The sequence below is a fragment of the Zophobas morio genome, unplaced genomic scaffold, assembly GCF_036711695.1.
Source record: "Zophobas morio isolate AGI-343-1 ecotype UQ-CSIRO unplaced genomic scaffold, CSIRO_AGI_Zmor_V1 ptg000167l, whole genome shotgun sequence".
Classification (NCBI taxonomy): Eukaryota; Metazoa; Arthropoda; class Insecta; order Coleoptera; family Tenebrionidae; genus Zophobas; species Zophobas morio.
In genome coordinates this window covers 264,362-278,021 of record NW_026972271.1, presented here as the reverse complement: position 1 = coordinate 278,021, position 13,660 = coordinate 264,362, and the positions used below count along the sequence as shown (strand labels likewise).

The 13,660-nt window shown below is 33.7% G+C and overlaps 3 protein-coding genes and 1 long non-coding RNA gene across 11 annotated transcripts; 2 read left to right on the top strand and 2 right to left on the bottom strand.

Moving 5' to 3' along the window:
* Positions 1-5,523: 5,523 nt before the first annotated feature.
* Positions 5,524-8,258, top strand: LOC135145646 (myosin light chain kinase A-like). 4 transcript variants are annotated; one of them, XM_064077771.1, is made up of 17 exons: positions 5,524-5,811; positions 5,864-5,931; positions 6,024-6,076; positions 6,126-6,199; positions 6,260-6,283; positions 6,341-6,387; positions 6,458-6,507; positions 6,559-6,652; positions 6,775-6,864; positions 6,915-6,979; positions 7,038-7,137; positions 7,196-7,300; positions 7,355-7,418; positions 7,485-7,598; positions 7,649-7,732; positions 7,788-7,873; positions 7,961-8,258. In XM_064077771.1, exons 1-17 carry the CDS (start codon positions 5,688-5,690, stop codon positions 8,024-8,026), a joined length of 1,308 nt encoding a protein of 435 aa, XP_063933841.1. In that variant the 5' UTR covers positions 5,524-5,687; the 3' UTR covers positions 8,027-8,258. The 4 variants fall into 4 exon arrangements, with proteins under 4 accessions (XP_063933841.1, XP_063933840.1, XP_063933839.1 ...); XM_064077770.1 differs by having other exon boundaries at positions 5,864-5,961; positions 6,344-6,387; XM_064077769.1 differs by having other exon boundaries at positions 5,864-5,961.
* A 225-nt stretch (positions 8,259-8,483) lies between these two features.
* On the bottom strand, positions 8,484-9,095 carry LOC135145631 (uncharacterized). Its single transcript, XR_010283517.1, has 3 exons — positions 9,023-9,095; positions 8,655-8,785; positions 8,484-8,573 (listed from the first exon to the last, which is right to left on the bottom strand). It is a non-coding gene; the product is annotated as an uncharacterized LOC135145631 (long non-coding RNA).
* Positions 9,096-9,304: 209 nt separating this feature from the next.
* Positions 9,305-10,415, top strand: LOC135145629 (charged multivesicular body protein 4c-like). 2 transcript variants are annotated; one of them, XM_064077750.1, is made up of 6 exons: positions 9,305-9,396; positions 9,495-9,600; positions 9,687-9,754; positions 9,852-9,961; positions 10,027-10,112; positions 10,175-10,415. In XM_064077750.1, exons 1-6 carry the CDS (start codon positions 9,340-9,342, stop codon positions 10,369-10,371), a joined length of 624 nt encoding a protein of 207 aa, XP_063933820.1. In that variant the 5' UTR covers positions 9,305-9,339; the 3' UTR covers positions 10,372-10,415. The 2 variants fall into 2 exon arrangements, with proteins under 2 accessions (XP_063933820.1, XP_063933819.1); XM_064077749.1 differs by having other exon boundaries at positions 9,312-9,391; positions 9,475-9,600.
* On the bottom strand, positions 10,324-12,881 carry LOC135145628 (geranylgeranyl transferase type-2 subunit beta-like). 4 transcript variants are annotated; one of them, XM_064077744.1, is made up of 12 exons: positions 12,804-12,881; positions 12,589-12,723; positions 12,091-12,169; positions 11,871-11,995; positions 11,680-11,804; positions 11,226-11,374; positions 11,025-11,168; positions 10,935-10,974; positions 10,773-10,866; positions 10,639-10,714; positions 10,420-10,582; positions 10,324-10,350 (listed from the first exon to the last, which is right to left on the bottom strand). In XM_064077744.1, exons 1-11 carry the CDS (start codon positions 12,804-12,806, stop codon positions 10,443-10,445), a joined length of 1,110 nt encoding a protein of 369 aa, XP_063933814.1. In that variant the 5' UTR covers positions 12,807-12,881; the 3' UTR covers positions 10,324-10,350; positions 10,420-10,442. The 4 variants fall into 4 exon arrangements, with proteins under 4 accessions (XP_063933814.1, XP_063933817.1, XP_063933818.1 ...); XM_064077747.1 differs by having other exon boundaries at positions 11,034-11,168; XM_064077748.1 differs by having other exon boundaries at positions 11,226-11,299.
* Between the last annotated feature and the right edge of the window lie 779 nt (positions 12,882-13,660).

Genomic DNA, 13,660 nt, shown 5'->3' with positions numbered 1-13,660 from the left:
AATATAATATGCTTAGAGCACGTAAATAGCGTAAAACTTTCTCGGGCTTGAAAACTATGGAGTTTGTTACATAGACTTACAATTCGTAGAAAGCAATGAATTGACTTTCAAGTTGCTGCAGTTGTAATGCTAAGTGCAAAAAGTTAATAGTTATTAAAAGATTATCTACAAAGCGTGAACCGCTGATAGTTCACTAAAGTGTTAATGAAATTTATTTTTCACTTGAGGCAGGCATCTAATTACCGGTACCCATTAGAGCTTCTTATACATATACTAGCCCATTTCCTTCTCAGGCTATACGTAAACAGATTTAAAACCCATGGGGTAGGTTGCCCTTAAAATTTTGACCTTGGCAGAAAAACAATTCTAAATTCTCTAGTTAGCGGTTCTATGCCTTTATTACGTTACGTATGGCCATCTTGTCTCTTATTGATATTTGGGTTTACTGGGTGGGGCTCTTTTTCTTACTATAAACTTCAAAAGTTAAGGCCACTGAAATTAAATATTGAAGAATCCGTAGCTTTCTTTGAAGAGCACATAAAAAATTACACCAAACAACTTGAAGATTACCAGGAGATAATCTCCACTTTCGAGTCGCAAAACGAAGACTTGCTTAACTTAGTTTCTCGATTACAAAAAGCTTATGATGGTTATAATATACAACACAACATTAGTTTATTACACGTCAAGTTGCAAAAATATACAGAAGAAAACATTAATTTAAACCACACCCTGCATGCATTCTTAGACAAAATAAAACTTCTAGAGAACTCTATTACAAATTATGAGGAATCTTCAAAACATATCTCTAAGTTAATTAAAAAAAGTGAATCTATACTAAAAGACGTGAGTTACTTGGATAAAGAAATTTCTATGGAAACTTATACGAGTGTTGACTTACTTTCGAGCCTCGCCCCCAAATTATTTGATGAAGACCATAAAACAGTTTCAGAGGCTGAGTACGAGGAGTTTATCAATATAGTCGTTTATATTTTGTTTTATCCTTCTAATCAGTCGGAGACGCTAAAAAAAAGCTTACGTAAGCGCTACTCTTATAGAGATAATTTTAATAAAAGAGATTTGGTTCAGCTTGCCTATGAAATTTCAAAAGAAAGCGATTTTCACTTTGAATTACCTCTGAGCTACACCAATATATGAAACATTAATTTTACCTAGTGACTTTATGGAGGGCTAAAGCTTCTTATAATATAAAATATTTTTTCAATAAAGTAATAAGTATGCAACATACATTTTTATTAATTTTAACATATTCAATATATTTTTATAATTTGATAACTAACATACGTGTATAATACGTCTGCAAACAAGAATATAAAGTAACTTCCATTAAAAAGCGATATACTTTCTTAAGACTGGTGGCTTAACTTGCGTTGCAAAAAGTTGCGTGCGACCATATTAGAGAGTAAAAAAGGGATCTTTCCAAATAAAAGTTATACACAAAGTTAAATGTAGGGTTAGCAAATATTTTTTTATTCATGGCCGCTATAATAAGTTGATGCGTTTGTGAAAAAAACTTGAGCGGAACAATTATTTTTCTAAAATAAAATGGTTAAATTATATATTTTCCGTTTTTTCATGTGTGCATCCTTTAGAGACACTACTAATGTAGTTTTCGCTACTCCGCTTTCTTTTACAAAAATTGTCTTAACTACTTTTTTTTCTTCCATTATTCGAAAAATTCTATTTATAAGTTATTAAGAAGTATACCCTTAGAAAAATGAGAACGCTATAAAGGTTACTAAAAAGATGCTATACGAGTTGAATTAATAGTAAAAATTGAATGTCCTAAGGGTAATAGTACACATATATAGCAGTTATATTTAAAATACAATTAATAGCAACAACAGAAATGATAGTATTAACAATAAAAGAAGTGGTAATAGTAATAATAGTGTCAAGAAAACGGTAGTAATAAAAACAAATAATAATACTAGCAATGGTGGCGGCAATACTTGTACACTAAGCTCAAAGTTGTTTCCATGTTTTCCATAATTGATTTGCTATAAAATAACTTTTCAATAACACAGATTTTAAAACTTATACACAGTTAGCTTCTATGTTCTAGCTACAACTTGTTAAAAAAATGGTCAGATTAGTTTAATATTCGTAAAGATAAGCTTAAAGTTGAGAGATATATGCTAGTAGAAAAAATTTAATTTAATAATCGAGGTTTTAATAATTAGTATAGCCCTCCTTAGCCGAATCATGCCTGTATACTCTGCGGCAGACTGGGGTTTGAAATAAAATCTGAACAGAAAACCGAGGTAAACATTGTTAGCCGTAGCAAAATCCTTTTAGAACGGCGGCCCCGCGCTCTATATTTATAGTATTTCCGGATAATTTCGAGAAACCTGAGGCAATCATTCTGAAATTTTCAGCCAATGGCTTATCCGAAATTCAATAAAACTTTTGTAAAATTTGGTTTCCATTATTGTCGAAATTCAAAAGGTTTGTGTTTATGCTTGTGCTTTGTTAAATGGAAAAGCTACCAGATAATTGATTAAAATGTTTGTTTTTATGTTTTCTCTTCTGATTGCGCACGTGCCCAAAAGGTCGTCCAAGTTAGCAAGAGCTGATTCGTATGACCCCAATTTCCTCTTCAGGATCCTCCATGCATGCTCAATAGCATTGAAATCAGAAACTTGCGGAGGCTAGAACAAAGCCTTGATCAACCGATGGTGTAGTGTGACGGGGCATAACCTTGCTGAAAAACCATTTCATCAAGACCAAGGTCATACCAATAGCATGTTTTTAGAGGTTATTCTTAATTTCTAAATACGTGCTTGCGGTAATGGTCCCGCTCATTGTTACCAAATAACTGACTCCCTTAGATGTTATACAGGACCAAATCATTATCGATCCTCCTTCATATTCAGTTTATACCTTCTCCTATGCATAGAGTGTATCAAAATTTGCGTAAAAATGTATATAAAGACGCATATTAAATCAAGGATGCTTTTATTGACCAGTTTCGGTCTGCATTTATAGCTTTACAAAAGGTCGAAATATGCTTCCATACATGTGAATAAAATTAATTGAACTAGATAACTTTTACTTTGTTTATTTTTGTATCCATAAATAAGGTAGGTCAATTAAATTTTTCATGTGTTGAAATATTAACTTCTTTTTTCGTATATTTTTTGTTTCTCAGGTTTCTGATTGGACTAATTACGGATCATTTTTTCTGTGAAAATTTAAGGTTAGTGTTGTGTTTGTGTTTATATTTTTGTGCTTATGTATGTGTTTTGTAGTTTATACATAACGTACTATACAATGTTTTTTATGTTTATTTTTTGTTTTCCTATTTGTGTTTTAAATTGTGCCCTTAAATGTTGTGTATACTGGTATTGCTTTATGCATCAATAGCACCTAGAGACTGTTAACTGGTACCTATAGATACTTTTTTGAAAGGTCGCGCACAAGAATCTCTACTTGCATAAGTTAACAAACTAAAAAATTATTGACTGAGGCGTTCAAGTACGATCAGTTGAGATACTAATATAAGCGGAAAAAACATGTACTACCCAAAAGCTAGAAAAATATTTAAAAGCCCAGTCGGTACAGACGGAGTGGACCCGATAAGTAGACTGTCTTATCTTTCATAGAAAAGTCCTCGCGACTTTGTTTTTCTTAATACTCTTAACTCTAGCTTCCCCTGCGCATAGTCAAAGTTATGCCGTAGCGCTTCTAACTAAAATGTTAATAAAATAAGAGAGAGGAAACAAGTTTATTAAATTGATTTTGCACTTGCACCCTAGGAACAATTGGCGTTAGTAAAGTTATTTCTATTAAATTTAAACTAACTAAAAGCGACGCCACGTAAACCATAAATAATATTACCGCGCACTAAACCTTTTAAATGACTAAGTAGTATCTAATAAATCCCTCTCTTTAAAGTGAGGCTCAAAGTACATGCTGTTAAAAAAACCACCCATCTTTCAATTCGAAGGAAAAAAAGTCAATGAAAAAGTTGTGGAAATCTTCTTATACTTGACAGTATATTTCAATGGAATCAGCTAATCTCTGCATATACTCTGATTTCTTATCACTAACTGCGTGCGAAGGCATCGTGATACAAGGTATGCTCAAGTGAACTACTACGGTACTTGCTAGACCTTTAGCCGGCGCCTGATTAAATGTAAGTTTGAGCTGTGTTCTTAGCGTAGTTCCTAGTTCATTCGACTGATCGCTGACTAATAGTACTTGCTGCTATAGAATATGTAGTAGTAGTACTGTTAGGAAATAGAACCATTACCTAGTATATAGATGAGAATGAGCGCGACCAGCCCAGATAGACTAAGCAGTAAAGGTTTTGTGACTTATGTGTAATGTTATTATTTCTATAAATTCAAAAAAAAAAAAAATTTTTTTTTCTTGTTAGTTTATTATATGCACTAGGTTTACTTTAATTTGAGGACATAAACCAAAGTAAATTGTTTCGTGTCACGTTAATATTCAGTTAACCTTATATCTATAGTGCAGATTAATTAATGTAACCAAGTTATCTATCTATTAGCTTGTTTGGCTGTAAATTAAACTTTTAATTTCGTATCGGATATCCAAATTTAATAGTAAACTAGCACATACTTCAGCACCCTCACACGTGGAAGTTATCGATTTAGAAGTTAATCTCTAAGCGTAGTGCTTTTTTTCGGCAGCATTGTGCACTTTGATATTCTTAATAGTACACTTAATGGCTTCCGTGAACAGAGTGCATTTTTAATATATTTTTTACTTTTTTGTAAAGAGGGAATTATAAATCACTTAACATATATTAAAAGGTAATACACAGTTTAAAATAACTAACTTAAAAAAAGATTTTAAGTTAGACTTGTATATTTATTATCAATGAATTATTAAAATAGAAATTATTGTATTACTTTAAATTTAGTTTTGACTGAAAAATAAAGATCTCTTTAGCTACTTTAACATACTATTTAATCCATATTTATTATAAATATATCACTTACCTTAATGGGTCAACCTATAAAACACACTAAGCAGTTAAATATATGAAATACTTCGCATTAATGGCGGTTTAAAAAGGCTGGGTTACAGAGACTACATCAATTTTATGAATTTAATCAGCATTTTTATAACTTGGATAATTTTTGAGCATATGGTTAGTCACTTTAAGTTTAATTTTATAGCAGGATAATTTGCTGGTTCTACTCGGTATCTAATGCTAACCAATAACTTGCTTAAACACCTAACGAAATGAACTTATACTTAAAAAAATTAATATTTTCTGAGATCAATTTTTGCGAAAGTTTAAGGAAAGATACTTGATGAACAAACGATGGGCATAGATCCATTTCCTTAAACTTAATCTAAGAATATGGAAGAGTCGTTTGCTCTTTAAAAATACCAATATTAACAAAAATGTTCCAGGTTAATGCCAATGACAGTTTGGTAGTTAAAACAAAAAGCCTAGGTAGTGTTAAACTATGCATGCCACTTGTAAAACTGAAAAATCGTGGGTCTGCTAGAGCGAAGTGTGTTCTTTTTGTCGGCTATACGCCTTTATTATGGGATGTTAGAATAAGTTTTGCCTTTGCATTAGCGTTGTTAACAAAAACCTAAAAGTTTTAGCCTCAACTTTTTTTTTATACTAAGTTTTATAAATAGTGGTTTTAAAAACTGTAATCATTACACCACAGTTCTAAATGACAGATCATTTGGAACCAACTTTAGAAGCTGATCCGTTACTTACTTCTCTTCCGGTAGAAAATAATACTAATAGAGCATGGGGTAAGTTAGAATCTTTGCACCCCGGAGTAAAGGATCTTAGTATTATTAACTTATTTTTACTTAACCTTCCTTTCGCTAACCATATTTAAAGCGTTAGTCAAAGAGAAATACGTCTTTGGCAGACATCTAGCTTGTGATGTAAATATAAACGGAGCTACCGTAAGCAGCAAACATTTTACGATAGCCAAAGTTGTCTTTATTTGTTCCGGTTATTATTATATTTATTGATTTCCTTTAAATAATTTTTCAAGATGACACTAGACAAAGACGGGCATGCACCTTTAGTTATTCTGGAAGACACTAGGTTGGCAATTTCAGATTTATTGTCTTCAATTTTACCTATTCTTATCTAGTACGAACGGGACTCTTTTAAACGGTGAGAAAGTTGTTAAAGAAACTCGGTTTTTAGCAGATAACACTGTAATAGGTTAATTTAAAAAATTAAAAAAGTTTTTTATACCTAGTTATCAATAATTTTTATAAATAGGTTTGTTGTTTGAGAAGGGGGAAGGTAAACAAAGCGCCATAGTTTATTTTTCTTTTTTTTAATCTTTTAATATTTTTTTAGTAGAACGAATTTATCAATTTCGTAGTCTTATAACTGCAAAGCACACTGTGAGTGAGGTCCTTCTCGGCCTGTTATATATACTGCACTTAAGTTTTTGTTGCTTTGTTAAAAATACAGCCGCCCAGCACACTTTTCCCGTATGAGATTACCCCAACCATTCTTGGGACGTTAGTTTACATAAAATGGTTTAATGTCTTTTGACTGTTTCGCGGAATCAGTGGGAGTTTTGCGGAGGTTAGGTTGGCCGTTAATCTTTGCACGGGGCTTAAGGTTGCTGCGAAGTGTATAAGTAAGAGGAAGCTGTTTCCTTTGGTATTTGCTTTATCCTACGACTTGAAAGTTATTAAGCCTTTTTTATATTTTTTAAGTTCATAAATTTTTGTTTTATTACCGATACTTAGGCTGCTTACTTTTATATGTACACTTGATTTCAGACCGATAAAGCTCCCGTGAACGATCTTAATATTGAGAAGGCCGAGCGTTGCTTCCGGCGAGAAGCTGACATTTTGAGGACTATTGATCACGTACCGTTTTGACCTCAAGCGAAGAGATCTGTACTTATAAACTATTCTAGCCGTGCATTATTCAATTTTACGACTTTTTTGAAACGAAAAGCGCGTACTACATCTTTCTGGAGCTGTATGACTCTTTCCTGGCGCCTCTCTTGTTGAGGAGGGACTTCTTTTCTCTTCTCCAGTGCCCTCGACGGTTCTCTTTTCGACCACATAATTAATCAAGGAAAACTCTCAGAGCGCGAGTCGCTTTTCTTTTTTTATCAGATGCTAACCGCAGTGGATGTACTAACTCGTCTACACCAGCTTTTTATTATTATGAAACATTTATGTAAAACCGCAGCATTTACATCGGCTAGGTATCACCCACCGTGACTTAAAGCCTGAAAATATTTTGCTGGAGAAAACTAGTTCGGGCGACTTTCTTTATAAGATCACCGATTTTGGGGTTTATATATATCTAAATATACGAAGAGAAGAAAAAAAAAAATTCTATAACCAGCTGGCTAAAATTGTAGGAGAAACTTCTTATATGAAGACTTTGTGCGGCACTCCAGGCTATGTCGGTAATTTGTCCTTTTTTTGCTGCCTTATTTTTAACTAAATATTTCCGCCATATTAATTTCCTTCAGCTCCGGAAGTTATCTTCCGAGGAGCGCGCTCCGAGCAGTACACAAACGTAGTTGATTGCTGGAGTCTTGGAGTTATTCTTTACATTTGTCTTGTGGGATACCCTCCCTTCTGTGGTTTTTTTTCTACCGCCCTGTGGAAGCACCGCTCATTCACAATCTTTCAGAGGATCCGCAAATCAGAGAAGAGCAGGTTTTGACGGGTCATCTCTACTACAACGAAGAGGACTGGGAGGGTTTGTCCCCCAAGGGTTACTTTCTGCCCTCTGTTTGACTGTCTCGGTGAAAAGTTGATTTTAATTTTAGTTTTCGACCTAATACAAAAGTTGCTTCGTGTGGATCCGAAATCGCGATTCACCATTACTCAGGCTTTAAATCACGAATGGATGCTTGTTGTTTTGTCTATAAACATATATTTTATATATGTATTGAAAATTTACTATTTCTTTACTTATCGCTGCTAAAACATACATATATAGGACTTTGAAATTGTGGAAAAGTGCAAGGAATTATTAAATAACGCAAGAAAACTTAAAAGTTGCTAAGCGTAACTTTCTAAACGGTTAAAATTGTTTTCTGTACGGCTGGCGCTACCACTGAACGATCATATGGCTAAAACTTTTTAATCAACCTTTTAAAAATTATAAAAAATAATTATCCTTATTAACTTTTTCCTCTTGAACGGGCCAGACTTGCAGCATAAGGACTCTATAAAACAGAACCTTATATAAACTTCTAACTCTTTTTTTACAACTGAAGTAGCTCCAATTTAATTTCCTTTTCATTGCGCTTCTAAGAATTATTTTAACTGCAACTACTATAAAACTTTAAAGCAAAAGAAAAGCGCGAAATTTTTAAAACTTATTATTTGTTAATGTATAAGCTTAGAACAAAATTATTTCTGTTTCTTGAAGAAATAATAAATATTTTTATAAATAAAATCTTTAAAATAAAAACTTAGTGTAAAAAAATCGATTTTGTTTATCGAAAGTTTATTGACTTGCTTACTTGAAGGCACACCTCCCTAAAATTTACAATTTTTTTAACAATTTTTAGTAGAGACTTTGGTCAACCCTTTCATTCGCCTCCTTGCTATAGAAAAATGTATGAAAATATAAATTATTAATAGTAAAAGACGGGACATTAACTCGATAAGTCTTTAAATTGCTGGACCTGTATAACCAGAGCTTCACTTTCAGATATAGGTTTTCTGGAAAAGCGTTCAGGAAGCAAAGTGATGCAGATGCCCTTAGATGCCCTATATTTTTCTTCTAACGGTCCTAGTGGAATTTTCATTCCTTCGCCTTTACGTTTAAAAAAGAAATAACAATATTAATCATAAAGTACAAGAGGAAGTTACATAGCCTAGTTTTAAAATAATTTGAATTATAAAAAGATTTTATTAAGTCTAGGAAGCAAAAAAATATGCAAACGATTATATTATATATATAAATAGTAATATATTGGTAGCGCTTCCTTTTATGTGAGTCATAAACAAACATATTGTTTTAAATATTTTATGGCCTAATACTCTTACGGACTTCTTTTAACAGAATCTTTCTTATTGGGAAAAAAGATTTTCTTTATATGAGGCACAACTTGCTTAACTCCTTTGCTTTTAAAGTATAAGCTCTTCATTTTATAAAAGTCAATGTTGTAAAATAATATCACTCAATATTAAATGAGTAGTCCACGCAACACTTTAGGGTCAAGGGTAAGGAGACCCCAACACTATTTGTTTTTTCCCGACTTCATTCCTAACAGGAGCAGTGGTAACCTCATATACCCACTAGCGCTCGGAGGAAGGGCGCTTGATACTTGCATAATATTTTATTAGAATAAGCAATTAAAATTGAATATGTTTTTGTTCTCCCGAAAGAAAAAGGCGCCTCTAGCCACCGAAAGCATTAGTAAGGTTTAAATTCCTAAAAAAAATTTGAGCTCAGTTATTACTGTCTCATGTTAACTCTCCTATGCCATTTACTTTTACAAGTTATATCATCATTTTTAAAGATTCGGGAGAGTATGGAAACCCTGCAAAAAAGGCAATGTTATTTAGAAAAAAAGGTTGAAATGGAAAAAGAAGTAGCCAAAAAGAATGCCACCAAAAATAAAAAAGGTTTTTATTTTTTTTCCCCTCTTTTTTTGAATTTTATATTTTGCAATATGACTTGCAACCAACTTCCAGCTCTTTTCACTCTTCAGCTGCTATAATGGCTTTAAAGAGGAAGAAGCAATATGAACAACAAATAGAGCGACTTTTAGGGGCACAAGTAATTTATTGTCCCCTATACTCTCTTTTTTGCGTTGTCATTATTAACCACACACTAGCTATTGTCTTAAATATCATAGCTAATTACATATATATAGATGACTTTAGAATCCCAACTTATGGCCATCGAGGGGGCAAATGTAAACCTTGAGGCCTTAAAAGCGATGCAGCAAGGCTCTAGAACCATGAAAACGATAACTCAGGGCATGTTAGTTTATTATAAACAATTACAGTAAATATATTTTTATTTAGCAATTTTGGTTATTTTCCCAGGACACTTAATGAAGTTGACGACACTATGGAAGACATTCAAGAGCAGATGGACATAGTCAATGAAGTTGGTGAAGCTCTCTCTCAAGGCACTCTTATTTAACTTCAATTTTTGTACTGTAAAACTTTATATTTAATTTTTTCTTTAAAGGTTTAGGGCAACAGTACGACGAAGATGAACTCCTTGACGAATTAGACACTCTTGAACAAGAAGAACTTGACCAAAAACTGCTAACAGAATTACCATCCTCTTCACTACCCAAGGTCCCTACAAAAGCGCCCGGAACGGGAATGGAAATGACGGAAGAAGAAAAAGAGCTGGAAGCTCTTACTTCCAGCATGCAGTAAACAAATTAATTATGATAAAAAGGTGTAGAAGCTTAAATAAAGGTTTACTAAAAGTTATTTTTACATCCATCTTATTTAGCGTTTTTGTCTCTGTGAGCCCTCAGTTGGTCGAGACAGCAGTCTTCTTCGATAGCATCTACTACATATTGAGGCAAGCAAAACACAGCGTTGATCTCCTGTAACTCGCTCGCGGCGCCGAGAAGTTGCAGACCTGCCATGAAATACAACGATAGGGCGCATTTATTGTTAATGTAAAAAAAGTTTAACCTGCTAAGCCGAACAAAGTGTGGAATGGATCGCAGCAGTCTCCAGGTCTGTCCGAGATGCCCCCGGTTTCCGGGTCCTACCACAACACCCGTGCGAATATCGTCTAATATTTACTTGTACACCTAACAAACTACCTGACATGCGCGTATGTAGAATATAAGAGCTTCCTTATTAATCCAGTGTAGTCTGCCAAGCATTTTTAATGAAGAGAGTACCCACCAACAATAGCTGTTTTATTTTTATAGAGGTATATACTGCTGACTTTTATACAAGAATATATAAAAATAGTGAGCTACCACACATCGGGTAGTTTTTCAGGTCTCCCGTTTAGGCCCCCTGCCAAAAACGTTAACATGTTGGGCTGTCTACAGAAAAAGAGGAGAGACCGAGACGACCTGAAGGGAGCTGACGCTCACAGAGCCACCACGCCAACAAGTCAGTATCTATCTTATGCAGGGCTCTCGTGATGGTCAGGACTCCGATGCAGCAATAGACCTGGCCCGCATGACTTTCGCTCCCAGGGACTGTACCTTAGTTCATAAAGTCGCTAAATATCAGCGACTTAAAGTAAATGGGTGTAGATATACCAAAACCGCCGTCAAAGTTTTGACATTTTAGCACAAAATCAACTGCTTTATTTGTATCAATTCCAAAGGGCGAGCTAGGATGTTTTTGGAGGTCAAAGGCGTCCAAGAGTGACAGTAAGTACAAACAAGCAATTGCGCAAAAAGAAAATCTGTAAGCGGGGTTTTGTTATAAAATTATATATTTTTAATAACTACGACTCTTTTATGCCACCTACTAAAATCTTGTATTTATCAATGAAACCCGATGATATATAGGTACAGAAAAAGGTATGTTCTAAGTGAGTTTCCAACAAATTTTTAAAGCAGGGCAACTACAAATAAAAACAGTGATGTTGGGGGTGGAAGTGAGGGCGTGACAAGTTAGCTAAGGGGTTTCCTGCCAATCCCAAAGCTTTTTGGATCCCCCACTCGCCTCTATATGTTTTTTATGATCTATTAACGATCAGTTAAGGACCTGGAGTCGATTTCACTGTATTTATTATCACCGGCAAATGAGCCATCTACCTGCTGTAGAGTACTTATAAAGCGGGCAATTTTATGTTTATCGACAAGGTCAAGTTTTCGAAGAAGAACCAAAATCTATTTACACAAAAAAAGTTTCTTTAAATGTTACACAAAAGAGGATCACATAAAACTCCTAGTTACTTGGACAGCACTTAGTGTATACAGCATATGGGAGTCATGGCCAACAGCAGCGCCGAAGCCTCCATCAGGATTGTAGCATTGGAGTAAGAAATTCACAATTCTTTCCTCTTCTGAAATAGAGTCCGCTAAGGTAAATATTATTAGTTCGATAGAAGAATTAGTTTTTTTAACTCTTAAAAAAAAAGTTTTCTTTATATACGCTCTTCGCACATAGTCTTACAGTTATTCGCTGGCTTCTGGAGAAATTCTTTTAAAGAGTGGGTTATATCAAGAGCTGTAAGGCACCAGTAAATGCCGCTCTTTAGTGAAATAATATGATTAATACTGGAAGTGACTAGTGTTAACTAGAATTTAAACATTAAAACTTATAATTTTTTTCATTTTAAACCGTTTAAGCTATACTTACCTTTATAATAAACTTAATTAATGTTGGACCTAAATTTAAGTGAACAAAATTATATACGTCTACATGCCCAAACCTCTTTAAATTGGGGTCAAGTTTAAATAAATATTTCTCATATAATATATACGGGACAATATAATAATAAGTTTATAAGTTAGCTTCTAGTTAACCAGTATTAAGTTTAAAACCAAAGGAATATCTTGATAATATGAAAAGGTGGGAATAGGGTACATGATAACAGTGTAAAAAGTCAGCCAAGTAGAAGCATATATATGCAGGTAAGTTAAAATAGAAATATAAAGAGGAAAAGCCTACCATTCTTATTGATTCTGTAGATTTAAAATCATAACTGTTACCATAACTCGAACATGAGACGTGTTTTAAATATTCTATGTGTTTATTATAAAGCAATATAGGAACGGTGTCAGGATAAAAAATATCTTTTTTCTCCTGTCAAATAGTATATAATGTAAATACAAAAACTTCTAAAAATAAATTAAAAGTATATGATAGCAATTATTTTCATGTACCATTTTCTTATTTAAAGAACGCCCAACTCTTAATAATCACAGTGCAGTAAAAGCTGCACTAAGGTGGAGGCTTCGTAAAATCTGGCGACGGCCTAACGTAAAAGGATTTAGGAAATTGCAACTAGGTTTTTTATCATGGGTATTTATAGCACAGTCGAAACCCCGTCCTCATTGCTTTTGACCCCGATAGTTAACAATACTGTTAGTAGGTTTATTATGTAGTTGATATTTCATCTTTTCGACAAGCGTGCCTTTATGAATATTCTCGATATCGTCATGGATCTAACTCTAAAACTTCAAGGGCATCCGAGATAGGTTGAATGCCCCGCCTGGGGAACAGACAATAAATATTAAGCACTAAAGGTTGCCTGAAGAAAACTATAAAAAACACACGTGTGTCCTGGTTAATAATTGATTACCACTAAAACTTTGAGGGCGCTCCAGCTCGGCTAAAGCAGTGTTCCCCAACCTTTTCACAGCCGCAGAACCGGCGAAAGAAAAAACATTTTGCGGGGCCGGGCATCAGCCAGAAATAAAAAATATTTTCAAGGATTTATTTATTAAATGTTATTATATAATATTATAATTTCTCGTTCAAGTGACACTTGCTGTTGCGTAAATGTAATATACGAGATTGCAGTTTCGTTTCTGAGTGACAAAGGGCTGCATTAACATCCTACTGATTTCTCTGTTTAGTTTTTATTACTGACATAGCTGAAAAAATCTCACTCAAATAAAAATCAGAATAAAGGAACAAGTTAATATATTCTTAATTAAGGGATATTTAAAATTGAGACAATGAATACACTTAATGTTTGGACATCAGAGCGATATCAGAAGGCATATCGATTAGCTTC